Source organism: Phoenix dactylifera, chromosome 7, assembly GCF_009389715.1.
Source record: "Phoenix dactylifera cultivar Barhee BC4 chromosome 7, palm_55x_up_171113_PBpolish2nd_filt_p, whole genome shotgun sequence".
NCBI classification, from domain to species: domain Eukaryota; kingdom Viridiplantae; phylum Streptophyta; class Magnoliopsida; order Arecales; family Arecaceae; genus Phoenix; species Phoenix dactylifera.
The window spans coordinates 1,650,015-1,678,007 of NC_052398.1; the positions used below are offsets into that span (position 1 = coordinate 1,650,015).

Consider the following 27,993-nt stretch of genomic DNA (forward strand, 5'->3'; position numbering starts at 1 on the left):
GAATGTAAGCTGATGCATTACCATGGAATCTATAATCACTATTAACAAACAAACAACCATTTTTCTTTCTGTTTATGCTTGATCGGTATTCAAATCGATACTCGAACAAAAGATGCGCCTGGCTCCTCAGATAACAGGTTCAAGTTAGGATGTCAGACACTGGTCTTGAAGTTGAGAGAAGTGTAAATTTAAACAGGGGAAAATGATGTCTCTGGGCACCCGGAGACTGAATACTTGGATAAGTACATTTAGATTGTACAATGCGAGGGAGCCGGAACTCATAAAAACTGCAGACCTGTCGATAAAATACAATAATGACATTGATACCAGAAAGCTTTTTCTTCTGAATCACACGGCAGATGTAGATTAACTATTTGTATGGAGAGTTGGATCTCTTAAACTCTGAATCATACAAGGTAGAATCCTCTCCTAGCACCCTTTCATACGGTTTGAGGATTCAGGGAGGCTAACAAGGTTGTTGACTAGGTGGCCTCATGTATAGCCAGTCGCTTCGGAAGTGCCCTGTGGGTTGGGAAGAGAAAATTGTTAGAGCACTCAGAGACTTCTTGTTTTCTGACATTATTGAAAATATCCGTAGTAAAATTGTATGAATTATCTGTTTTAGCGGATAAAAAAAAACATGCGGCACCCACCACCATAACAAATATCAATAACCACTACTCGTATGGATGTGCAGAGAAGTCAGGCTCGTCTGGTTTCTGTAACTTGGGCATGTCGATGCCCTTGATTTTCTGAGCTCCCTTTCTTGTGCTGGCAGCGAACTTTGAAGCCAGAATCATCACCTCAAGATTCTGTTTAAGAAGGGAAGGATTGGTGGAGCTTGAGTTGCTGTCCTCTTCCTCCTTTCCTGCCTCATCAGCAGCTTGTTCATCTGACTGGGAGGAGAATGACTCCCGCATGCTAAGATCCCTAGCCATCTTTCTCCTCTTGAACCGATGCCAAGCCGCTTGAATGGAGCAAGCCGCCCATGTTCTCCAATGGGGGGAATAGAAGCGGAAAGTGTGCTGTAGTTTCTTGCTATGAAGCCGCCTAAACTGGTTGGCGACAAACTTTAGGTCTTCTGCTCGCAGGGCAAAGGCCTCGACTTCAACAAGGGCTCTTACGGTGCGTGTGGACGAAGGCAAGTTGACAGCTGACTTTGGAACCAGAGCCCAGGCAAGCAGTTCCTCACCACAGAAGCCACCGGGTCTCAAAGTTATGGAATTAAAGAAACCTGTTCGGCCCCCATTGGTAGTGGAGCTCTCTAATCTCCCACGGATGATAAAGAGCATTTCTGTCACAGGGTCGCCCTCTCGAACGATGTAGGTACCTTCAGTGCTCAAGGAGGATACCAGACGTTCGCATATGGCGTCAAGAAGCTGATCATCCATTTGTGAGAAAAAAGGGACCTGCAATTTGGAATTTTGGGAAAAAGAAAAGGCTTGTAAACATAAGATAATCAGTCTATATATGAAAACACATAAGATGTTAGGAGTCGGACAGCAAAAATGAACTGCAGATATCTAACAAGGTGACATAGCTTTTCAAACCCTGTTTAGCTTATTTTTCCAAAAAATAAGGTTATTTTCATCAGTTGAAACTAAGATGTGAATCCTTGCAACTATAAAAGTCTCAACAATTCTGCCCGTAGAAAATTTTTTACTTTCTAACCCAGATCACACCCATGCACAATATAACCTTAACATATAATTTTTTTTTTTTAAAAAAAAATACCACATCCATGACTAACAGTAAACAGAGCAATCTGTTAGCATATCTTCTATGCCTAACCTACACTCTAGACTTGTACTTGCCAAATTGTATACTATTTCGTCCCCTTTCTCCAGGTCACGAAGGTTCAGACCACACCTCATAGTTCCCTTTCATATCTCGTTATATGATGCCATCCTAGAATTAGGACACCATCACAATTCCACCGCTACTCCCTGATGACATCCTCAGAACCAACCTCCTGCTTCCCAATAATAAAATTCTCTACCAGCCATAGTTGCAGTGCCTCAATTCCCACCAACTTTCAGTAGATCAAATCTGGTGTTGGGAGAAGAATTATAGGGATGATATTGGGGTCCCTTGAATCTTCATATTTTCTCTGATAATTTTGCTTCAAGTTTTAAAATATATCTCCCTGATAATCATGACAACTTCAGCTTATGTACCACTCAATTAACAGTTTAAGCTTGCAGGTAATTCTTGTGCTAATATAATAACAGACCCACTGAGATCTGCGGAAAAAGCCACAGTTTCGAGGAGGAGGAGGAGGAGGAGGAGGAGGGAGGGGGGGGGGGGACTTTGTGTGTTGTGGTGCATAGGGGTTATGTAGTATTATCAAGTCCAATTATCATAAGGTCCGAAGTAATTATAGTGTGTCATAAATGGGATTCAACCTAAAATTTCTAATGGCTGCTTGATTTCTTTTTAGATTTCCATTTGCATTAGTTTGGCATGCTAACCATACCTACACAGAAAGTAAAATAAACCCTAGGGCAAGTTTCAATGAGAACGAAAACTTGACACTTTAAATTGGACCTCATCAAGCAGAATGAAGGCATTGGCCAAAATTAATGTAAAATCACAATCTTTTTTATGATAAAAATGGATTATATATTTAAGTTAGGCATTTCATCAAGCATGCCCCTCTCTTTTCCCCATTTTTTTGAAGAAACAGGGGGCATCAAAATAAATCTAAAGTAGAATTCACACAACTTTTAGGAAGGCAAAGTTATCTGCCATAAGTTGGTATCTAAAGATGTCCGGGTTGCGTGCTTACAAACAACATTCGAACAAAAGAAAAATTTGTCAAGGAAACAAATCATGTTATTGTGACATAACTTGCATATTTTTCATAAGAACATAATCTCATTAGCTTCTCATTCAAAGGAAAGAATACTAGTTATTTTCTATGGCAACGATAAAAATTGTCAATGATTGAGCAAGAGACTAATATATTCTCCCCTGATGTTGGATCATAACTAGCCTTCCTTGAAAGATGTTAATGAAGAAGCATGATTCGCATCTTATGGCAATACAAGTTCGTCCATGTCATTACATATACGACTCAATAACTGGATAAGAAACTATGCTGAACATTTTTTTTTTGATTGTTGGGTATATGAATCAACACATTTTAGTTGCATGAAATTCCATTGGTTAAGTTAAGGCAAGGTTGCATTTGAATGCTCAAAACAGAAAAAAATCAAATTAACTAACATTAGGATAGAGGAAATTCGAAAATAAAAAAAAAGGATCAAACAAAGAACAAGTATCTGTAAATGAGGTGAACAACGGCATTTTACATTGGATAATGCTTTTTATCTTCTATTTCTAGGATCTAGGATTAATTAGATAAGAAATAATCAATTAAATCAACTGTCTCTCCATAGTTCATAAAGAAAAAAGGAATCTGAAGGATAAGTCCTTTTTCCTCCATGAACAAAGGAAGACCTCTGCATCCTCAGTTCAGATATTATAACTTCACATGTAGATTAAAACTGATGGCATCCTTCAAAGTTCATTATTTTTTGCAGAACATGTATGTTACTTATATTCTTGTCGGCTTCATGTGCATTTGCACATGCAGTCTTGCTAGTAGACACACACATGTACATACATATATATTATGTGTATATACAAGTATATGGTATCAAAAAGGAAGATTTCCAACAATACCAGTGTTCCTATCTATTGAGATCTAGATAAAAGATGGGGTTAAAATTATACCCGTCGAACAAGGTCCAAGCAGAGGTGACGTTGAATATCTCGTCGAAGGTCTGCAGGCAAGGATTGCAATATAGATTCTTCATCCACGCCCCGTGTAGCAAGCCACTTATATTGAACAAAACGCCTCACCCGTTCCCGCAGATCATGAGGAAGCTGGCGATGTCTCATCCACTCTTCCGTATCTCTCCGCTTTAGCCTCCATTCTTCAAGCCTTACAGTTATAGATTGCAGGTAGGTCTGAAATATAATAGAATTTTATAGATGAGAGAAAAGTAGTAATGTTATTCAACCTAGAAGCCTGAAACAAGCAAACAGGAAGTCAAATATTCATTTTGACAATTTCGTGGTTTCAATTTTAAATCAAATAGGGAAGTGTGTGCCAAGCATGACACTGCATGCCATGATACATACTGTGCCAGCACCAGACCAGCATGTAATACCTCAAATATATACAAGGCTAAGCATTGGAAGCATAAGATGACCCCAGATATGTATGTATGGTGTGTGACATGCCAGGCAGTTTTCCGGTTATATGGCTAAGAATGTTACAATGCAAGTAAACGAGCATTGGCACCATAACCATAAAAAAGATACCCTAATCCGCCATAAAGGGAACAAATCTTATACACAAAATAATAAACTCAGACAGAAATGCAGCATAAATAATATAAATGCAGCTACTTCCAAAAAATTGATATAAAATAAATTAAAGCACAACAACAATACAATAGAAAGCAGGGATAATGTACCAAATGACAAGTGGCCAATGCCTCGCCTAACAGATAACAGCAACCGCAACCAAATCAACAAACCTTATATAGTTTGGATCACCTTTTATGAATTTATTGCACACAAATTTCATCCAGGATTTGTTAAGCCGCCCATCTTTTTTACCACTTGCAACCAAAATCCAGAATTCTCTCCCAATCAAGCCCTTCCTCTTTTTTAAATCCTTACCCACTCCTCTCTTTTACTTTGAGAAAAGCCGCCTCCTGTTCATCATACTACATTAAAAATCTGCTTCGTGGCTTCTAGCAGCCGACATAATGTAATGCACCTGGATTTATGTGTTGATTGGATAATTAATTTTATGGAGGCTCAAGTTCTTCATTCCGCATATTTTGCAGATTTCAGTAAGCCAATAAATTCAAAAACTAATCCACTGATGGTTTCAGTTTTAGTGTTCCTCTGAATATTTTTTTTCCCTTCAACTAAAATCCTCTTGACGAGAACACAGAATTGAATGTACTAAATAACCGCTGTTTTTGGAAGGCAGCATTCCATTATGTCATCCACATGCTTTTGTGTCCACAGATAGAACAGTTCTTTTGGCTTCTCTAAACCTTTCCACTCTGCAAAGATGTCCATATTCCATAAAGGCACATAAGATATAGCAAAACTTTCTAAATAAGGTAAGTTGACAAAGGAGGGAAAATTATGGCTATGTGCATAATATTTTTTCAGTGAAGAGCATTGGGATTATTATGTAAATGACGCATAACAACACAATTTTTAAAACATAATCTTCTATGTGCTGTCCCATATGGCACGATCGTTTCTCCAAAAAGTAACATGCCAATATTGGATTTTTGAATATCAGCAATCAAATCCTAATGAAAAAGATTTATAAGTAAAAAGTAATCTTTATGATACCTATAACTAGCTGTTAGAGTAAGTGGCTCATATTTTGAGTGGTACGGAGCAAAGTGACGGCATCTGCCTGCTTATTGGGCAAAACAGTCTACTATTTGTTTACCAAGGACACTGATATGGTTTGGGGGTGCGGGGGCAACGCCCCACGGTACGGTACAAGGGTATTTTTGAGAGTTTCAAAAATATATGCATCAGAGCTAGGGTTTAAGTATAAATATCTTGTAACCCTTGTTATTTTTGACATAGTGAAATTACAGCCACTTTGCTCCCGCGGACATAGGCACATTGCCGAACCACAAATTCTTGTGTTGATCTCTCTTCCTCTTTCTCTCAATTCTTCGTATTGTTCATCATAGATCCCTGCGATTTACCCAACACTAGCATTAAAATTTGACTGCAGAAAAGACTACCTACAGCACACTTAAACCAGACAAATGTCCATTCAAACATCCAAAGTCTTGCCTAAGTCAAAACCCACATGATTGCACTCTGAACATCATTGTCTACATGCTAATGTCAATACAATTAGGAACAAATATACAGAGAAAGGTGCTGAAAGAAAACCAAGAAGTGATAAATTTTGGCCTAAGAATAAATTACTAATGACAAAAAGTGAATTGGGGCTCGCCCTCACACCCTCTGCTTAGCAACCAGAGATTCTGGATTCAATTCTTTGGTGGTGCATCTCCAAAATTCCTGGACCTAGGTAATTATAGTGCAGGTGGGTCTCCCTCCCTTTCTCTCTCTCAAAAAAGACGACGCCCAAGATTCTTTGGTAGTTGACAGCACCAAACCATGTCCAGAACAAAATCAAACCTGTTTTTGCACCTAGTGAATGCATGTAGGGACAGGAAAAGCGAGACAGATTGTAGGTCATCTTAATTACAGTCCTGAAGAAATTTTACCAATTGAAAGAGATATAATAATGATCTGAAGTAATCTAGTTGCTAAGATCAAAGGCAAAGTACTGACCTCATGCTAAACAATATGGCAACAATCAACTGCTCTTTTATAACAGCTATCCAGCACTATAACAATTCAGGAATCACTTTCATGCAGACTTGACTAATTAACCAAGAACTGGACATTGTTGAAAGAAGTAACATAATATGATCGAATAAAGAAAACTGGAAATCTGCCTATTTTTTACCTGCATGTTTCCAATTAAATGTGCAAATAAGACAAGGCCAAGAATGGCAATGAGTATAGCAAACGATGTCTCCCCAATGAAGGTGCTTGTATTCAAAGTCTGACCATACGAGCTGACAACAGAAAGAGAGACACATTAAAAGTCTTAGATGACATGTCAATTAAGAAGAATTCCTGAATAGCAATGATAGACATTGACAAATTAAATCAACCTTTTCTTTGTTAAGTCATGCCACGAAAACATTCTTGCAAAAATCTTGCACCGAGGCAACTAAAAGGGAAACTCAAAAGTGGACCAAAGCACACATTTTTTCAATCCAATATGGAATAGACTTCAAACTGCCAGTAAAAATGCTATAATTCTAGTATACCCTTGTGAGATTTATCCCCTGAAGCCTTGCCAACCCAACTTACTGGTTTAGTAACTGCAATCAGCTTGCTTTTCCCTGTTTTTCTAGCTAAATGAATAAAGACAGGAAATGATTTCCAAGAACCTGACCTCACAATATTTGTAAAGATCTCATTTTTTAAAGAAATTATGTAGTAAATAAGCAAGATTTGACTAGATCGGATAACAAACAAGAACATATAGGACATCCAAATGAACTATATGTGATTGTAACATTGTTCATATTACTCGTATTTTTGGAGCGGGTGGGGGGCATGCCCATCTTGGAGTGTTTGGAGAAAAGACCAGAAAAGGCACCATATGTTGGTTTTCATAATGCGAGCATTTCGAGAAATGACAAAAAAAAGGGACACCATAACAGTTCCATATTGGCTTTCATATGGAGAAATACCAGGAGGGAAACAAAATCATACCTCAGATTTTGCAAACCCCACCAAAGGCAATAGAAATACTTCTTTATGAACCCCAAGGAGACAGCATCGTTGGTTAATGCAGGTGCAAAAATGCCATAGTTGAAAGAAATATCAGAGTTACTCGCATCACAGTTTGTAAAAACAGCTGTGTTATTTGCCCAGATCTGCCGATCACTTCGGTTTGAGGACTCACAGTCCAAAAACTTAAGATCACATAATGGTGTACCCTGAGTGCCATTCTCCTTCCTGCATTCTGATTTCCAGCATGTTGTCTGTCGTTCAACTGATAGCAAGTACCATGATGCTCCTAAAACCTGAGTAGATAGAACTTAATTCAGTAACGACCTTAAATTAGAGTACCAACCAAACATATTGAATATAATCGGGAAGTAGTACATCCTATTGTAATGTCCAACAATATCACATAAAGTAATTTATGCAAGCTAAGTATGGGAAAGTTACATACATGGCTGGCTATCATGTAAAGTAATAGATTGTATGCAGCTCCCGCCCAAGCAGTCTTTGTAACAACTCCAGCAGCCTTAATAATTTGGTAACTTAGTGGAAATATGAGATATAATCTTGGAATATATTGAATTAGAACAATCAGAGCAAGCGCATTACTATCATGATCAGCCCTTGAGTTTCTACTTGCTGGTATCACTAGCCAAATAACAATCTGCAAAAGAGAAACAAAAGAAAAAAGGAGTGTCAGGGAAACCGTTAGCCTTCAAAACAGAAAGTACAACCTGATGACAACACCTATTCATGTTTACAACTTTTGGAGCTCAAGAAATATTCATAACAGAACAAATTCTCTTCCAGATAATCTTTTATGCTCCATCAAGGGTAAGCTCGAGTTTTTTGGCAGAAGCTACAAATATGGTTTCAATAATGCTGTTATCCCATTATAATACACCTTCAGAGAAACTGCTATAACTTGTAGTGGATACAGTGGCTGTTATTTACCCAAGTCTGTCTAGACTGAAAGTATTTGAAATTAAAATAATGACATTTATAGGGTCCGTTCATCGCCATTGTAACGAACAGACAATAAAAAATTATCTTTTGTTTCCTGTACCTATTTCCAATTCCTTTCGTTCATAAAAGTACTTTTCAGATGTGCGAGATTGTTTTGCATGAACAGAAAAACAACCTATCAGAAATTCATCTTACAGCTATGGCCCATATTTTTGACTAGCCAATACACCCATGTAGAACAGCAGGGTTTGTAAGATATCAAGGCATGAAAATGTAGGCTATCAGCATTAGGGGCTCTTCCAAGTTTTCAGCATAGTTCAACAAAAGGAAGCCTAGACTTCTGTGCAACTGCATGCACAAAATTTAATATATCTTGCAGGGGTTTGGAGCAGTGGCAGTCAAAGATTACATGTGATATCCTTTAAACAACTGCCCAAAGGTGCCAATTTTACTTTACTCATTTCATTCAGTCCAAGGCTCAACTTCAGTATATAAGGAAAGGACTTAAAAGAAAATAGATGAAGAAATGTTAGAAAAGGCACAATAAAGAAACAAAATGTAAACGCTTGCAAATTTAGCTTTCTATCGGTTATGTAACACATTATATATGACTTGAAGGTTTATGAAGAATTCCTCTCTAACTTGTGCATTAGAGATGCATATAGCTTTCTAAATCAAGCCTTGTCTTCATCCATATTTTTGTTATTGACTAGATAAGAATAGCTGTCTAGCTTGAAAATTATGAGTATTCCCAGTCTGACATTCATGGTCCCATCACAGTCTCCAAGTAATAGGAAACAACTAGTTAGTCAATAATTATTACAATGTTACAATCGGCAAAAACATGACCCCAACAGGAAAACTTTGATTTTACAACTAGTTAGTCAATAATTATTACAATGTTACAATCGGCAAAAACATGACCCAACAGGAAAACTTTGATTTTGCTACAAGTGTGCTACAACTAAACGGATTTACAAGTCAACATAAAAGTATTTCAATAAGGAAGATTACATTCTTAATTTTGATTTTGTTATAAGTTAATGTTTTAATCATTTAGGGTCAATTGAAGTGGGTCCTTTGGTGCTTTTGGCTTTTTTTTTTATATATATAAAGGGCTCAATGAAGCTCCAAAATAAAGAAGCCCTTGTCTCAAGAAGTTTCCTCCAATATCTTGCACACCCTTTTTTCCCTTACTATGATTTTCTCAATCCAGAATCTAATCCTAAGGGATACGCTAGTTCTTTTCCTAAGAAAGCTGCAAGAATGTTCCTTTAAGAGTTACCATATTGTAGCAGGATGAATTGTTAAAAAGAACTTAAGCAAAGAAGCGAAGCATTTTCATGCACATGAGGGTTATTTTCAACAATTTAAACACTAAACTTGACAGCGAAGCTATAGATTTTAGCTAAATGTTATAAATTTCATAAAATTTGATTAAATTATATCTATTTCTCTATTTTTATTTTATTTTTAAAAGTGTATGTCCATATCAATCTGCTTCTTGCATTTCATATCTAGCTTATCTGAGTGACACCATTTATAACAATGAAATTTTAGAGATAAAAAACATCAACAATTCAATAATCTTTGAAAAGATCAACTTTGAAAGAGAAGTGAGAACATACCTGTGGTAGAGGCAACGCGGCTGCAACGTCTACAAAAAAATCAGATCTCAAATATCTCCTAGCAATCTTTTTAGGATCCATCACAAGCTCTCCCCGCCCAAACACCCTGGAACTTGGTGCTACATAAGCAGTCCGAAACTTTATAGCTATGTGCAGTACATAGAATAAATCAGCAAGCGTCCGGAAAAAAGTTACAACAATGCTAAGACAATAGTCCATCCTAATACATGAAGTTTTATCACCCTTTCTGACTGAAGGCAAATAGAAATATAGAGGATCTATGAAGAGAGCAACCAAGCATGAGACAAGGAAAACCCGATTCCATTTTAATACAAGGTCACTTCCTGGATCAAGTATACGCTTTCTCCATGGCTCATGATCCTCAGCGAAAACCTTGGACTTTCCAGAACTCCCACTACCAAATCTACTCGTCACAATTCCTCCAGGTTTTGCAATCTGGTAAATGGGTTTGGCTGGGTTTTGCTTCTCATCAGGATAGAACCTATGTAACAAAAAGCACATCAAAACCATTACAAAGCTTCAAACAGATTGATAGATTAGATCAAATGATGAGTCTTGCTTGATGCTGGAACCTTGGACTTGTTAAAAGAAAGAGAGGAGGGGGGGTGGGGGTGTTGGCTTTCTTCGATTCTAACAATGAGTTAGACATAACAAATGGTGGGTTTTGCTTCACTCCGTAGTTGCATCAGAAAAACCCCAAATCCCAGAAATATAAGTTAAACCCGTAAAATTAGGGGCAAGTAAATCAAGGATCTTCTTCAATTTTTCAGCTCAATCTGTAAGACAAAATCAAGAAACCCTAGTAAAGACTATTGCACAAAGAGAATCAGGAGAAGTTGTGCTGGGTTTTAATTTTCCCAACGTCGTAACCACATCAAAATCAAATCTTTTTAACTGCGTTTCTCCATGAAGGTAAAGCAATAAGTGTTTGTCTACTCTTTATCTTGCGATTCTCTCTCAGTTCATGAAAGCATAAATAAGAGAGAAGTAGGCTGCAGGCCTAGTTCATTTCAGGATGCGAAAAGAATGAAATCGCTGATGGCCTCTGCCGGACTTCAATCCTTAATCTAAGAACCACATCAAGATCGGATCTTTTCGACTGCGTCTTCCTAAAAGAAACAACGAAGAGCATTCGTACACTCACCTTACGGTTCTCTCCCTCTTGAGCTCCATCTCATCATCAACTCTCTTCGAGCCAAACATCGCGTCGTATCGTGTCGAACTCACGGCGGATCTACAGAAGGCCGCGCCCTCGACATCGAGCGAACCCTCGAGCAACCACGGAAACCCCCGTCATCGATTCCAAGAGGGGGCGCAAGAAAGCCGATCCGAAAAGAGAGCAAAGATGACACCTTTTGCTCAACCGCGAATGGATCTCCTTTTCTCAGCTGGGAGTGGGTCCAAAACGCAAAAGAAAGCTTCTGGATGCCAGCATAAGCCGGCGGCGGCGCGGGAGAAAGAGATTAAGAGAGATCCTCTGATTCCGGCCGGAAGGGAGACACGGGGACGAAGAGCAGGGCTTGAAAGAGGAACTTTTTTTTAAAGAAAAGTTCTGCAGGCAGTTTCTTTTCTGATGATGACAAAAAGAGCTCGGAAGGGGAGGGTAACGGAAGAAAAGCAAGGAGAAAAGCTTTGTTATTTATTTATTTTTCGTTATTTTTACATAAAAAATAGACTCGGACATGGACAGGCAGCGTCGCTCGCACGTTCTCGAATCGAGATTTTTTTAAAAATTTCCCGGACTTAACGGGATAATAATTGTCGGATTTTCGTTGACTACGGAGGAAAACAGGACAGGAAACGTAGGAACGCGTTGCCCGGATTCGCTATAGTTCGTTCCCTGCCTTCTTAATCAATTACAATTAAAACTTATCGCAATATAAATAAACTCCTCATTCCTCAGGATCTCGAGCTGTTTTCCATTTCCATTCAAATGCACTTTTCTTCTTTGTCGAACGTCTGTATCACTTCGTTTAATCCCAGATCATGCTAAGATAAATACATCATAGATTGTGTTTGCTGATAGATTAAGTTAGTCCGGAAACAATGAATAGATTAATTAATTCTTAACTTTTTAACTCAGAATAGATCAATCCACCGTATACAATGAAGTAGCTAATTCTAAATTAAAAGAAAAATGTTATTTTATTTGCCTTTCAAAATGTCTGTTCAACTTTTGAAATAAATAAAAGATAGTATATTATTATTTTTTTGAGAACTCCGACGTTATACGCTTTGACAGATTGAAATGAAATAAATGAGGTTAAAAAATCCTGATTATTCTGCAGCCAAACACGAATATAGCGTACTCGGAATCCACGGAATATATTTACAAAAGACTCGTCTGACGGAACGGGAGCGAGAGGCCTTCGCAAGAGAGAAGTAGCGTCAGGTCAAATGCTCTCAATAACGGTAGGTCAAATGCCCTTAACAATAATTTCTTACAAGAGAAGGCTGCTTTTAAAAAAAGAAGAAGAAGAAAAAAAATACTCTTAAACTATATCATTCTTTTACCGGACTCAAGCACCACTTCTTCTGGATGTAGATGTTGCCCACAATGGGGGTTGCCATGACCTCACCACTTGTTTTGGATGCAGATGTCGCCCACAATAGGGGTTGCCATGACCATGATGGCGGCTGGACCCACCAATACTCAAGATATTTAAAATAAAAAAGTAAATAAAATAATATCTATTTGAACCTATTTTTTAATTAAAATTTGTCTGTATATAAACAATAGATACAGATATAGATGACTGTTTGCAGCTCTCTTTAATTTTATATAACATATATAATTTTTTAAAAAATTTAAATGATCGTATTCATATACTAATAATTTGATTTATCCTCCATTTAATAATCTCTTTAAATCTATAGTCTTAAATTTAATTATTCGATTTATATCTATATTTATATCCATATTTATGATACCCAATTTATATTTGCATTCATTTAAAATAAATATAAATATATATTTTTGCATCGGGCTAACATTCTTATCCATATTTGTAAATTAAAATAAATATGAATATGAATATGCCAGCATCCAATTCATATCTGATCAAGGAATTGCAGGCTCAAAATGCGAATCAGAGAGAGGAATGAGACAATCAACAGGCTTGGTTGTTCCTCTTAATGTCCTTGGCGTCTTCCATTAATTAAACCTCAGGAGTTCAGGCTTCCCATTTTTGCCCTGGCTGCCGACTACTGGTTCCCATATGATATTATAAGCGAATCAGCGCGTCAGATGCACTAGTTAAAGCAGAGGACCCTGCATCTCTGAAATGATTCACCAGACGCTACGCCCGCTCAGTTCAATGAATTGGAATAAGAGGAAAACAGTATGAAGATGAAGCAGCAATTGGAGCAGTATGTCCAGCGCACGAGAAGCACAGCCTAAAAGGAGAGGTCGATCATTGCAACTATTAACAGATCCCAGTGGAGGGATGACAAAGGGAACATACCCAGCAACCAACACTTTGCCAAGCCTTCAGGCCCACAGGTAAATCTTTTATTCAGCTCAATGTAGAACGATTTTTTTAAAATTTAACATCACAAACGTAGAGCTTGATACTTCAAACCCACAATCGGCAGAACTGATCATAGCCCTCAGTCCCCGCAAAGCAATTAAGCATGAACAGGGGTTTTATGTAAACGAATAATAAATGCAATCCCATATAAAGCACCACTAGAACAACAAACTTGCTGCCCTGCTGATCAAATTGCTACGAAAGAAGGTTAACCAAAAAACAGCAAACAAAGTAGCACCAACTTCAAAATACAGCCTTATTCAAAGTAGTTTTCTGACCAACCGATGCTCTTCACGGAATTCTGTAGTATCGGCGCAGTAGTTGCAAGTTGCAATGAACCATATCCACAATCAAAAGAGATTTATTCCATGACAGAAAGACACCAAATATGATCTTATAAGTAGTAGCTAGAGTTGTTTGTGGGTCGGACCACTATCTCATTGAGAGCACTCGCTAAAAACATCCATTAAGCCAGGTAATTTAGTTTTGCAAGTTAATGTTGGTTGAAAACATAGATTTGCATCAAACTTAGTAAAAAGATAGGATTTTATGCAATGCCACATAATTCAATGACACTCCAATCACCATGAACTAGAGACTACTGAAGCACCCAAAGCTCCATCTTAGTGCATTAGTTCAAGGTTCCGTGGTTAACATGTCCGATGTATGAATGGAGGTTCAAGCAGACAAACCAGAGTGATGTTGAAATAAAATGCAAATGAAATGACCATGTGAAAGCGCACTTGAAGGGAGCAGCAATTTTTGTTGAAGTGATAAAATCCTTCTTGGCTATTGATAACCAATGACTCAATAATGAAAACACAAGACGATACAGCCCACAACCCAGCATGGACTTTCCTTCCCAAATGTTCAACTACATTTTGCAGCCGAAGAAAAATAAGCCAGATCGACCCTCAAATAAACAGGATGCAGTTTTAGGTTTTTCTCACCTCCGAAATTGTGAGTGAGCAGCAATCCAGCAGATCTGTAGGTCTGGGAAGTAAAAGTCTGAATTGCCTAATTTTTTTCAGAAAACATATTGGCTTAGTAACATCTCAAACCTTCAAGTTAGGAGGAAGGGCCGTTACAAGTTTCGAAAGAAGCAGCATCACAGCCGAAGAATATCAAGCACGGAGAAGCATCTAAGGCAAGAAGCAAAGAAGATATCGCAATTTGTTCGAAGGTAGCAGGTGAGTGCGAGCGAAGAACAAAACCACGTGGGAGTAGAACCACAAAAGCAATGGTGCCGAAGTCGGGCACGTCGTTAAGCAGGACCACCCATCCTCAACACACAAAAGAAAAGAAGATATGGATCTTAGTTGCATTGCATCATCCCTATTATAAATCTCCCTATTCCTTAAAACTACAAAAACCACAAACTATTTGGCATATGATAGGAGACATGTATAGAAAGGTAATTAAAGTTAAAAATAACTTATCCAAATTCAAGCAGTCGTTGTTGAGTGTCGCTCAAATAGAACACAGTTCACAGCCAACAAAGCCCAAGGAGCTATTGTCGAAAAAGATGAAGTATCAAGCCAGTATCAGTGCTCAGCTCCTACTGCGGCGCCTATATCTGGCAGCAGAGTTTCTGCACAACAATCACTAATCATAAGTCACTTCATATGACATATGAAACAAGTGATACCAACGACTGTCTGTCATAAATCAATAATAAGGTGTAAAAGAATTAAGCTCACCCATTAGCATAGGGTGATTCATCACGGCTATGGCGATATGGTGGTGACCTGCTGTAACTGCGCCCACGAGGTGACACGCTGCGTCGCCTTGGAGAGCGGTAACGAGGACTGTAGCTCCTGCTCAAGGTCAATTAATTATTAGCAAGAAATCCATCATACTGTCCATCTGCCAAGCAATGTCCACAAGAATGGTTGCATGTGAATTACAATAATTTGAAGTGTGCTATCCCATACTCAGTTCATTGAAAATGTTCCTTAGATAGTAAAAGTTGATCCTCTAATGAACAAAGGTATCTTAAACTCATTATCACTTAATAATGGTAAATTTACCAGTGTCATATATATACATCTACAATGGAAAAGTAGGTATTTTGAGTAGAATGTAAAGAAAAACCAGAACATGCATTCCAGGCTTTTACCTAAACACCTAGTAGGCTAACTCAAAAACATTATTCTAATAACAAGTCCAATATCGCATATATACCACAAGAAATATTTAGGAGTGACATGGAAGCATCCTGTTTTTATTTCAAGTTTGTGATGTCAAATACTCTTCATGTATAGACATACTACTTTACTTTCCCTCATCCTAAATATAAATGAAGCCCCTCCACTGGATTGAGAAGTTCATATAACTGCAAGGTAAGGATATTGTGCAAATAAGAGAGTTCTGAACTCTTCAATAACTAACTTTGATTTGTGAGTAGTTTTCATAATTCAATCAAAATCATGGTAAAACTACCCATAAGCAAGGAGCACTTTTCAATCATAGCATATGCTGTAAGTTGCTTTTAACCATTCTTTGTGAATTGTTCAAACCGGCCAGCTACCATGTGAGTCCCTCCCAACACAAAAGAGTGCCAACATAATTTAGAGAGTAACAAGGTCAGGACTTGTGAATAGAGAAAATCAAGATGACAATGGAGAACACAGAAAGATGAGAATGAATAAAAATAAAAATAAAGATATATAAAAGTATATATCTAAAAATTGATACATGCACTACCTAGTGAACTATTGGATGGACTCTGCTATAAATCTTTGCATTAACACATAATGAAATAAGAAGAAACATTACATTTAAAAAATATCCATTTATGGGTTGAGAGTTTCTTACAATTTTTCAAAATTGTGATCAGAATTTTGTTGAAAAAATATCAACCCAAGTAGCAGAAAGATACTTCAAGAAAGATCTAAACAAACTGTCCTAATCATAAAGAAAAGTACCACACATCTGGATCAGCCATCCTGAGAACACCTTTTCCCCCCTTATTCTAAATATTTTCAATTGAAATAACTGATTCAACTTGTGTGAGGCAGGAAAATTAGCATGTGAATTATATTTATCACACAAAAGTGAGTGGCATGTGGAAAGTTGTTTGTCGGAAGTTGTGTAGGTGATAACAGTTGGCACTGTTAACTACCTATTTGACCCCGCATGAACCCTATTGCTCCTCATATATCGCTAGTTACTAAGACTGCATATATCGCTAACTGGATGAACCCTATTACCCCTCATGTCACCAACAGCTAAGGTTACTAAGATTGCATATATCACTATAGAAATGAGACTGCATTGTTGCTCCAAATGGCAGTTAACATGTGACACTGGTTATATTCTTTATTACCTTCTACCATAGCTTGGACTCCTGCGATATCTGGGACTCCGGCTACGACGCCTTCCACTGCCTAATCCTCCAGAACCAATTCGCAAACGGCATTCACGGGCAAAGTGACCAGGTTCACCACACTCGTAACACTTCATATCAGAACCACCATGATGGTCACGACCACGGCTGCCACCACTTGAGTTATGGGACAACTCAACTCTCCATCCATTCTTACCTATTACAAAAGAATCCCATAGGGTGATTTTTTTAATGTAAAATATTTTTTGCATAAAATGCTCTAACAATATCAAGTGAGGTTCGGTCAAAAATAGATCCAAGTCTTCACATGCTCAAGGTGGTAGAATATTTGTCCAAGCCAAGAAAAATCAAAGCTTAACATAGCAAAACATATATCTATAATTCACATGCTCATAAACATTTCATACATCAATGCAGACTAACTGAATATAAATACATATATCACAAGCCTTCGAGGCTTTGCATGAAGTATTTGCACATAAAAAATCCTAATGCAGTATCCTATATCACAGCCTCTGATTTACTCCTTTGAGATATTATTGCAAAAGTGTCAACATTTTACACTGCTGCTCACCACAAACAGAAAAGCTTTTGGATTATACATAAATGCAAACACAACTATTCCCCACCTATCTTAGTTGAGTTTTAATGGTCCCACCAAGTCCATGAAGGTGACAGCCTTCAATATGGTTAGTGTGTGTACAACCTTCCACCCCATGCTCTACCAACCTTGAGCAGCAGAATGCTTCAAAACAAGCATCAATCAACTTGAAAGATTGCTACAACCAAATGACTATATGATGTTTCATATCCAATCATATTTTCTATATAAAATAAACATAGAACTATTATTTTATGAATTTGATTAAATAGCCACCTCAACAATATGAGAGAAATACCAAAATTTAATTTACTTGTTAATTCTTCTAAAAAGCGATATCCGCCCGCCGGGGAGAGTCATAAGTCCAACTAGCAAATGGCTATCGAGAGCTTACTGAACGGCTTTTCATCGTATAACGGGCGAGGTACTTCTAAAGAAGAAGATAGGCCCCGAAGAAATTTATTTGAATATAAAAGTCAATAAAAAGCTTCAGAAGTAATATTTTTGATCTGTTGAAGTTCAAGAATTAAATAACATATATTCATAGTACAGAATACTAGCATATTTGATGAATTTCACTTGTACGTCATGTCAATTTCAGCTTAAAATTGTCAAAACTATGCAAATAAAGACCCATATAACAAAAAAATACTTTAAAATGTTGTAAAATGATTTTCTTGGGTTTTTCCTATTTTAATTTTAATTTTTTCTTGAATTTTAGATCGAAACTCTGAAACTTGGAGTGAAACTTCCAAAACCACCAAAACTGCCAAAATCAAAACCAAAACCAAGGCCGAGTTTTCGAAGCTTGGCTGGTAGAAAGGGGATAAAAATAAGAAAAATGGAAAAGAGTGCTGAGTCTTATGATTCTCATGGAGCCTAGGAGTTGTATGGGCTTTTGAATTCAGAAGGGTAGTACATATTTTAGAATGTAGAACAAGCAAAGGTTCATAATCAGAAGGGCGGATAAACACATGACAGATCAGGCTCTGATTGAATGAATCTGAGAGCATTTTATTATTAACTCTCAACTTGAACCCAATGCTCGACAAATCAGAACCAAAATCCATGAAAATAAACGTAGGAAAGAATGGAGTGTGCCATGGAACATGAAGGCCAGATGACAAGAAAATAGACCTACATGATTGATTGCACTTTAACCTTATGTTCCAGAGAGTAACTATACAAGAGGAATATTATTCGCAAAAGAGTTAATTTGAAATACAATCCCAGAAGTTTCAAGACAAAATAGTATTAAAATACTAACCATTGCAAATGGAGATATAGCAAGGGAAGCAACATAACAGTTCTAACAATTACAGCACTATATTGATTTACAATTATTGGCTGTACAAAATAATATTGCAGAATAAGACAATAAGATAACACAGAAATGTATAATGATTTTCCTGCTTATTAAATGTTATACAGAAAAAGTCATCCCAAAATCAGCCATTCAAGATATATTTGATTCATCCATTGAGTAAGTATGATATAGCCACAAAGGATGAAGGTCAATGACCAGTTAAAAATAGGCTGTCTAGATAAACATTTCAGAAGAACACAATGACGTAAGTTTCTAAAACAATGAACTATTTCATTTAACTCAAAGATCTTATCCAAATTTCCAAAACATTTCAATATAACATGTAACTTGTCAATGTACCATCCAGTTCACGAATTGCATCCTGAGCATCCCTGCGGTCATCAAAGTCAATGAAAGCAAAACCCGGTGGCTTCCTGGCAACCCATACACTGCATCACAAAATAGAAGTTACCTAAACAATACAGATTCTAAAGTGATCGAAGTCCATGTGTATATAACGCTTTGTTACTAAGTCACATGAACAGCATTCAACTAAACAGGGAAGAAGAAAAATCTGCCAAGACGACATGAAGCAGCTAATAACTCAAACAAGTATCTTCATAGAGACTGTTTACTTGTCTAGATACACTCATCACCTTTTACAGATGTTTCAGATAAACACATACAGCAAATATTTTTTGGGATTGTCTAACATATAAAAATATGGAAACCTGTTCAATATGTTAGTGGACCACCTTTCTTTGATACAGGGGAACTTTTATAACATCAAGAGCTAAGACAGAAGATGTGTTATTTAAAGGTTTTAAAAAAAGAAAGGAAAGAAAACTCAACTTGTCAAGAAAAAAAAAGAAATTTTTCTCTATATATACAAGCAGTCTATAATAGTACAAGGATCAAAATTTATACTTTGCATACAGCAATGCTCTACCTCCAAGGTTACCTTACCGTGTATCTTCCAATCAAGCCTCCTCCTTGCTCTTAAATATCTCTTCAAGTTCTTCAAGTCTTCAACTTCTCCAATTAAGCTATTTATCACATAGTCTTACATCAATACTGTCTAAACATGACATATAACCTGTCTTGTTGGTATATATCAATCATTATCCATTAATCATCTCCTTTCCTTATAAATATATTAATCTTTACAACCAAAGAAGCCACAAAGAGTTCCTATTGAAAAAAGTGACATGGTGCATACTTTTTCTCCAATATCACTGGTAAATGATTCACAAGCTTATGAAAAACAATATCATCAAAAGTAGAAGCAACAGGTGAAAATAATGCAAACAGAAGAAGGATGATGAAATTTTACATCAGCCTTTACTTTTTGCTGGGTTTCACCAAGTGCCTCGAGCATTAAAAGTGTATTGCTTTGGGCAAAGATTTCAGCAAATTCATGAAGTGGGCATGTTTTTAGAGGCACGTGTGGGTTAGAGAACATCAACTGGAAGTGTGTGTCTCCTTCCTTCCCCACACGTTAGCTTAAGGTTACGAGACACTACATAACACAAATACTCAAAAACAACTCAAGAAACAAAAAAAAGAGTAAATTACAAAAACCACCTTAAGATTTACGTTTATTACACTTACACCTAGTTAAATTAATGACGTTAGTGAATCCGTTTACCTCATATGAAAGTCAAAATTTCTCATGAGTGATGAGTTAAAGTATGAGATAAAAATAAACCTTAGCGTGGATTTTTTATACTATTGGGTGTAAATATAATATACACCCTAATCTCGGAAAGATTTTTGTAATTTACTACAAAAAAATCAAGTTATACATATATGTAGATCGTAAATGAAAGAGATCAAGTAATTAAGCAACTTTAAGCACATATAATCCCCAGAAGAGTGATCATTAGATAAGTCCCATATTAAATAAGTATAAAATTAGCATCTAAACAAACAAAAAGAATTTAAACCTATAAGATAGAATTGCAAAAACTAGAAAATATAGCAGTCCTGCTTAGTTCTGTCACATACATAAATCCATCCTGGCCACAAGCATCTTACCTTCGTAAAACCCCAAACACCCGAAACTCATCTTCAAGTTCCCGGGCAGTAGCTCGCGGATCCAAATTGCCAACATAGACACGAGCCATTCTGTACAATGATGTGTACTAGCATCAGTCAAAATAATATACAAGCAGCCACATCCTTGAATTCGTGCAGTCTAATATAGGAAAAAAAGAATTGACTAATCACATTCGACGATTTCTTGGACATCAAACGTCAAGTATCATCCAAGATCGCAATTTTAGGAAACCCGAAAGAAAAGGAAGGAAAAGAGGTAAGACGGTAAAGAAATTTAGGGAAGAAGAGATCGCTGAATCCAATCGTTCGGTTGCAACAAAATACCCAAAAATATAAGTTTCCGGTTGCCTTTCCCTCTTTCTATCAATCGATCAAATATATTTCTCTATAACATTAAAAAAAAAAAGAAAACGATATATTGACAGAAATTCTATCAATAAATTATATAAGAAATATCTTAAAATTTCACAAATCCAGAAAGGGTGTTGAGATCGCCGAGCTCCTGCCTCTTTCGCGCCGCAAAGATTTCAGGCAAGAGATCGATCGAGATTCTAGGGTTCGATCGCACGATGGTAGATCCCCCAAACCCCAAACCGAGGGGAATAAACTGAGATCGATAAAAGAGAAAGAGCAAAGAGATCGTTGCTTACTCGCGAAGAAGATATCGAGATCGGGAACACTAGGGATCTCCTGAAATCCTGGCGACGGCGACGAGCTTCTCTCCCACCAATAGACGCTATCCTGGCGTCTGCCTTCTAAAAAACGGATGGGGGGATATACGTAGGCCACTGGTCCCTGGATCACTTTTAGAGGTGGAGACGAGTCGAGTAGACCCGGGCTCGAGCCGTTTTGAACCCATCGGATGACTCCTCCAGGCCGGAGCTGCAACCGGATCATGTGTAGGTTTGTTCAATTAGACCCAATCCGGAGGCTGACACGTTAGAGACCATAATAAAACGATTTTTCTTGCTATGGCTGTCGAAGGCATTTCTGGCATTGGCAATATGAATGAACCTGTTGATTTATAGGCGAGCTGCGTGCTACTGCAACCTTAGAGCCTCCGTTTCGGCCATCCAACTTTCATCGAAATCCTAGTCTTCTCACGAGTGCTGACTCTAGTCGTTGTAGTTTTCCTAGAATGTAATGGTGTTCGCCCACATTGAGAGGGAAAAAAAACTGTAATGGCGTATCCTCTATTTTTGTTTATATATTTTTAAACAATTTATATTTTTTTAAAAAAAAAATAAAAGTGATTTTTTTATTAAAAATATATTTTTATTTTTCTCCTTCCGACTCTTCTTCTTCTTCCTTTTTTTGTTTAGGGCAGAGCTTTTTCTCCTACTCGGCCATATCGCCAGCCCCATTCTCCTTTTCTCTCACTCATCATTGGCCACATCGCCGGTCCTGGTTAAAAAAAAAAAAAAAGAGAAAGCAAACTAAGCACATTTTCTATCCTTAGAAATTTAGCAAAAAAAATATTATTTTAGTTTTCCATTTTTTTATTTTAAAAATAACAAAAATATCTAATATAACCTTAGTTGCAAGGTCCGCCGAACCAGTACCAGAACTCGTATTAGTCGACGCCTGGTACAGTTTGGTACCGAACCGATAGAGCAGTGGCATGTGGCCCATATTCAACTTGGTTTGGAATTGGATTGACTTGGTGCGAGTCGGTCCCGAACTAGCCGATTCCGGCTAGTCCAATATCAGTTTCGGACAGTATGGGCTGGAACCAAATATGAATGATGAACGGATCCGATTTCGCACTGGGTCAGTTTGGTACCGCCTAAACTGAATAGTTCGGCCCGGTTTAACAAATCTTGCTTAGTTATCTGTTGTCAAACTAAAGCTTGAGTCCCCAACGAGACGGACTTACTCAAAATGCAAATCAATTTGTAAGCATACACCATCCACTGCAAAAATCTCAAATATGCCAAAAAAAACTGATAAATAAGGGATGATAAATGAAAATCTCATACGGTGCAGTGCACCCATGGCTTATTTTTGAGCCGCCAATTGTGCATCCATGCATCAAATACAAGTTCCGTCGGATACCCAAGATATACGCACCGCATCAAATACAAGCGCGTGGCACAGTACAGTGGATGTGGGGCCCACACGGAAGGTTGGCTGCTTGCCCGTTCTTTTCCTTCCGGCCTCCTCCTCCTTTTTTCGATTTTAGGGTTTTGAATTGCGATCGCTTTCTTCGTTTTCCTTGATCGATGGATGCCCTGGATTCCGTCGTCGATCCCTTGCGGGAGTTCGCCAAGGACAGCCTCCGTCTCGTCAAGAGATGCCACAAGCCCGACCGCAAGGGTAAGTCTCGATTTCGGCCCCCCTATTCCGATTTGAACGATCCGTGGGATTTGATGCGTTATATCGTTTGGAATTTTCTGTTTGCTCTCGGATCTTTAATTCTTTCATTTGGATCTTTCCGGTTTTCATTCCGGATCGGGGCTGTAGAGTTCACGAAGGTGGCGGCACGCACGGCGATCGGATTCGTGGTGATGGGATTCGTGGGGTTCTTCGTGAAGTTGATCTTTATCCCGATCAACAACATCATAGTCGGATCCGGCTAGGTAATGCGATGTGTACCGGAAATAATTTCCAAGTATTGATAGTCATTAATTCAGAAAAAAAATGATTTTGGTGAAATATCGGTTATTACGGTCGTTTTTTTTTCCAGTAGTTTGTATCCTTTTTCTATAGTCAGTACCCTTAGCTACTAAATCGTATTGAGATTTTCTCTGTTTTTGCTTGGTATCGTCTTTCGTCCGTCAGATATGGAAAAAAAATAATTGCTATTGGTTTGGTTCCTGTAGATCTTAATGAAGCATTTGTGCAGGAGATGGATATTTGACATTCAGAACTTATAAGATTTCTACACCATTGACACGAAATTTCTTGCTATCCTTTCTTCACTGTATAATGACCACTGCTTGTTGGTATTTTTACTTGTGATTTACTCGTTCAACTTGTGATGCGAATAAATGTGAGGAGTCCTTAGACTAAATCGATACCTGTGTTTGGCAACCTTGTATGAACTCAGTTACACGGAAGGGTTGATTTACATTGGAAACAGTAGATTGAACCCATCACATGTTATATCACTTTCCTTATGGAGAAGGAGCCATCAGTTATGGACGTTGTAGAAAGTTATATCTTTGAAATAAAATAATTTATGAAATAAACAACCTGCCTGCCTTTAGGAGATCAGCTTTAGCGGATCCGGAGTCCAGATGCAGTTTGTTATTTGTGAGAGGAAAAGGCGATGGAGTTTGCTGGATTGCCCATTCCCATGCTACAGTGGGAATTTTACTCCAGGAAAAGGCCACCATCCCCTTTATTTCATGTTGGATGAGTAATTGGCGGACGATTTCATAGGTGCCAGCATTATTCTTTGTGAAAACAAATTATCATGGTATGGTTAAAATAGAGGGGATCGGTAATAATTAAGATTAGCAATCCTCTTGTCAATGCAATTTGCTTAAAATAGTATGCACATACACGGATTTCCACTTTCAAAAGAAATTAGCTGCTGCAACTTTAGGTTCACCAATAAGTATGGTAGGTCTTACTGGTTGAAGTCAGAACTTTGTGGTAGTTTCGTACATTTTCTTAGGTAGAAGTTAAATCAGTTAATTTCCTGCATTTATTTAATTTCCCCTCCCTCTTTTGGATGTCTTAAAATGCTACTGGGGACCACTTCTGAAGGAAGGATTTTGCATCATTCGGTCAGCCTGTAGAGCTACAACTATAGATGGAGATCAATGCCATGGTTTGGCCAAGAAAAATTAATATTGCATTGAGTGAATATTTAAAGTGATCAATGCAGCAGTTTTGCGGTTGTGACCATACTGAAGAATTTCTGTCGTCATGATAAACTTTCTGGTCGCCATGATAAACTTTCTGGCAAATGCTTGAATGACTTATTGATTTATTGGTGTAGTCATTCTTTTGCTGCAGTGTATTGACTAGAAGATGGACTTATCACGAAGTATCTAGTTATTTGAGCCGTGACTAGGTGTTGAAGCACATTTGGATGTAGAACGAATGAGGTGGAACTCTAAAAATATTCAGGATGTGGAAGTGCTTAGAAGTATTCATGTAAAATAAGTAAAGTACTTAAATATTCAATTAGTTGTTTTTTAATAAGAAATTCATTATATAAAGTTTCCTATAATGGTACAGAATAGATGATAACATTGCCACCATACTGAAATTACGTAATTAAAATATGTAGCAAAAGCTATTAATTTTAGGCAGCATGTATGGACATGAGATTTTGGAGCAAATGCAACACCTTCAGTGGAGGATTCTAGCTACTAAGTTAAATTTGTGAGGTCCTTCAAGCCTCTTGTGCATGTGAGGCATCATTGATATCACCGAGTACAACATCCCCTATTGATGATGTTACATGCAAAAAAGCTTGAAAAGTCAATAGTTGACTTTTTTTTCGTAATATTTGGATGCTAATAATTGTCCTGTATATGAATAGGTTTTATGTTGAAGTATGATTAAGTATTCTATAGCGATCCCCTCTGTTTCACAGCACTTTTTCTTATACCCTCACAGCACTCAATATCCATGTTTGGCATGGTTGTGCTTGCCTTTGGGGAAGGAAGATGCTTTTCTCATTGAGAGGAAAATCCAGCTAGTACTCTCGTCTTTACTCTTGTCTTTCCTCGAAATGCTTCTAGCTAATTTTGCATTCCTAGAAAGATTGCGAGTAGAAATTTTCTTTGCACCTGTTTGAAAGGTTAGTAAACTGGAATTTGGCTCTTAATTCTGATGAGTATGACAATTTTGGGCTGGATGGTGTTGCATTTGGTGGAAAGTTAGGCAAGCCATGTTAGTAAGAAACATTCAATCTGCTTTCTTGGGTGATGCTTATAAGATTGAAGAGTGTACATGTTAGGAGGTCATGCTTCATCTTGGAAAGGGGAAATTTGAGATTTTGAATTGACATTACCTTTTAAAAAAGTAGCGAACAATCCTTGCAGGATGTGATGTTTGTGTAGTTCCTGTGAACTCTTATGAGAAGCTCACCAAAGATTTCGTCTGGAACTTAATATTAAGGAATTAACTAGAGTAGGAAAAAGGTGATCACTTGATTGGTCCAATGTAATCAATGAAGTTTATATTCCTTGATTTAGGTAGGATGTGCATAGCTTCAGGATTTGCCAGATCTTGTTCACTTCCAAGTCTAAAAGGTTGAGGGATAAGCTTTAAGCATCATCTCTGTTCAGTCTACCGCAAATGTGAAACCTATTAAAAACCATGCACATTGCATGACATATCGGAGGTAGGTTATCATGATGTCATGGAACGAGAGCCATATTCCAAAGAAGTTGAGGGATTTCTTTTGTTGGTTGGCAAGCCAATGTTGATCCTGACTTATGACTACCACTTGCTAAAAATAGTACCTGCAGAAGGCCTTTAATCAATTATCTGCATTATGTACTGGATGGGTTATGGGATCACTACTTACTTTCTTCACTATATGTAATGAGTAAACTATGTTTTCTACTTTATTCATGCAGGTTGATGAACTTGCATTAATGTTCCTGTACGTTTTGAGGATGCTTTCTTCGATTACGTAAGGCAAAACAAGTAGTATTGGAAAGGAGTTATCGAACTTGATCTTGTGTTTGGTGATGTGGGAAAATGGGTGGTAGGTTGTTCTAAATATGTTGTTTCTACTTTCTTGGTAGAGGCAATGATGCTAAACTTTTTTATGGTAGTGGAACAATATGTAATCTGATCTGAGATTTTTGCTCTTATATCGAAATGTCAGACCATGATTTTAGGAATTAGGATATCGTTAAGGACTCCTTTGGTTCGCAGGAAGAGGAGGATGGAAAGTGTGGTCAATGGAAAAATAAAAATATATATATTTGTTGGAGATTTCAAAGAAGAGAGGTGGAAAAGTAGCATTTCTATGGAAATAAATTTTCTACATTTTATGAAAAGAAAAACCTATGTGGGACATGGGCAAGTCACTTTCCCATAGGTTAAGAATTGCAGTAATTTGTTTACCAAAAATGCCCTTAAACCATCATAATTTTTGTAATAGCTATTTTTAATAATTAATTTTATACTATTAAAAATTACCATAATATAAAGAAGTTGTGGTAATTTTAATATAAAAATGTATTAATAACTATTAAAAATTAGCATAATCTAAAAAGATTGTCTAACGATTAAAAATTGTTAGAACCCTAAAAACTCAACACAAGAAATTTTTTTAATACATATTTTTAAATATTTAAGAATATTTTAAATATTTAAGAATATTTTTAGATTTAAAAATATTTAAAAATAGCTATTAAAAATTATGCATGCGATGTTTTACGGGCATGTTACACAACTTTATTAAGGGTATAACATGTATTTTATATAATTTTTTTTTACTAAAGTAGATGCTCGACCAAACATAAGTTATTTTAAAAAGTGTTTTTTCTTTGTCATTTTCACACGGCTAACTAAACATGCAAAAATCACTTTTCCAAGTAATTATATATTCAGAAAAAACATTTCAATGAGGTAAATTTCTTTCCGTGAACCAAGCGAGTCCTAATTGAATTGGAAACTTTAGTTCTTCTGGCATTGGTAGCATGGTGGGGAAGATTCTCACTTGAGTGGCTTTAGCTGCAGCCGTTCTGTAGGTGTCTTATTGGACCTTCAGGTGCGCATGTTTTCTCTTCCATGATGGCAAATACAGGTTTGAGTTTTAGGGTTGTCACAGGTCTTTAACATTTCAGTTGTGACTTGTTTCTTGCTAACTGCTTGATATATCTGCATCTGAGACATAATTGTCTTTTGCCCATATGCTTTCTCATTTATTTTTCTCATTTTTGTATGATTCAAGGTTTTCTCACTGCATCATATTCATGTCAAACATGATAATGTTCATCTGTGTAACTCTACCATGTGTTTCTCGCAGAATAAGAGCTGTTCTAAGAAGAGATGGAGAAACAACACATTCGCGAGTTTTCCAGTTTCTTTTGACTCTAGGAAGGACGATTTGTTATTACTAAAAACCTGATTGTTACATTAGAGATTTAAGCTAAAGCAGTTTGGTTTCATAGTCACTTTCTTAGACTTGAGATATTTTTGATATATATATATATATATGTATTATTAACATGAGCTTA

The 27,993-nt window shown here is 37.1% G+C and overlaps 3 protein-coding genes across 4 annotated transcripts; 1 reads left to right on the top strand and 2 right to left on the bottom strand.

Annotated features, from left to right (window-relative positions):
* Positions 1–46: 46 nt before the first annotated feature.
* On the bottom strand, positions 47–11,601 carry LOC103710475 (probable cyclic nucleotide-gated ion channel 14). Its single transcript, XM_008796191.4, has 8 exons — positions 11,137–11,601; positions 9,972–10,473; positions 7,829–8,041; positions 7,363–7,676; positions 6,542–6,653; positions 3,739–3,975; positions 654–1,409; positions 47–522 (listed from the first exon to the last, which is right to left on the bottom strand). The coding sequence occupies exons 1-7, from the start codon at positions 11,193–11,195 to the stop codon at positions 678–680; spliced, it is 2,169 nt and encodes a 722-aa protein (XP_008794413.1). The 5' UTR covers positions 11,196–11,601; the 3' UTR covers positions 47–522; positions 654–677.
* Positions 11,602–14,252: 2,651 nt separating this feature from the next.
* Positions 14,253–21,663, bottom strand: LOC103710473 (serine/arginine-rich splicing factor RSZ21A-like). The gene is made up of 6 exons (XM_008796190.4): positions 21,487–21,663; positions 20,816–20,905; positions 19,139–19,227; positions 16,851–17,067; positions 15,223–15,339; positions 14,253–15,113 (listed from the first exon to the last, which is right to left on the bottom strand). Exons 2-6 carry the CDS (start codon positions 20,902–20,904, stop codon positions 15,074–15,076), a joined length of 552 nt encoding a protein of 183 aa, XP_008794412.2. The 5' UTR covers position 20,905; positions 21,487–21,663; the 3' UTR covers positions 14,253–15,073.
* A 1,322-nt stretch (positions 21,664–22,985) lies between these two features.
* LOC103710472 (protein transport protein Sec61 subunit gamma) lies at positions 22,986–27,930 on the top strand. Of its 2 annotated transcripts, none has more exons than XM_008796189.4 (3): positions 22,986–23,152; positions 23,300–23,415; positions 26,380–26,703. In XM_008796189.4, exons 1-2 carry the CDS (start codon positions 23,059–23,061, stop codon positions 23,413–23,415), a joined length of 210 nt encoding a protein of 69 aa, XP_008794411.1. In that variant the 5' UTR covers positions 22,986–23,058; the 3' UTR covers positions 26,380–26,703. The 2 variants fall into 2 exon arrangements, with proteins under 2 accessions (XP_008794411.1, XP_008794410.1); XM_008796188.4 differs by lacking the exon at positions 26,380–26,703 and adding an exon at positions 27,783–27,930 and having other exon boundaries at positions 22,989–23,152.
* The last annotated feature ends 63 nt before the right edge of the window (positions 27,931–27,993 follow it).

Coding starts and splice junctions, on each gene's coding strand:
- LOC103710475 (XM_008796191.4), bottom strand. CDS start 11,195: ATGTTTGGCTCGAAGAGAGTTGATGATGAGATGGAGCTCAAGAGGGAG. Junction 10,474..11,136: donor AAGAGGGAGAGAACCGTAAG/GTGAGTGTACGA, acceptor TTTGTTACATAG/GTTCTATCCTGATGAGAAGC. Junction 6,654..7,362: donor TGGGGTTTGCAAAATCTGAG/GTATGATTTTGT, acceptor TTCTGTTGTCAG/CTCGTATGGTCAGACTTTGA.
- LOC103710473 (XM_008796190.4), bottom strand. CDS start 20,904: ATGGCTCGTGTCTATGTTGGCAATTTGGATCCGCGAGCTACTGCCCGG. Junction 17,068..19,138: donor TGCAATTCGTGAACTGGATG/GTACATTGACAA, acceptor CTTTTGTAATAG/GTAAGAATGGATGGAGAGTT. Junction 15,114..15,222: donor GAATCACCCTATGCTAATGG/GTGAGCTTAATT, acceptor ATTGTTGTGCAG/AAACTCTGCTGCCAGATATA.
- LOC103710472 (XM_008796189.4), top strand. CDS start 23,059: ATGGATGCCCTGGATTCCGTCGTCGATCCCTTGCGGGAGTTCGCCAAG. Junction 23,153..23,299: donor CCACAAGCCCGACCGCAAGG/GTAAGTCTCGAT, acceptor TCGGGGCTGTAG/AGTTCACGAAGGTGGCGGCA.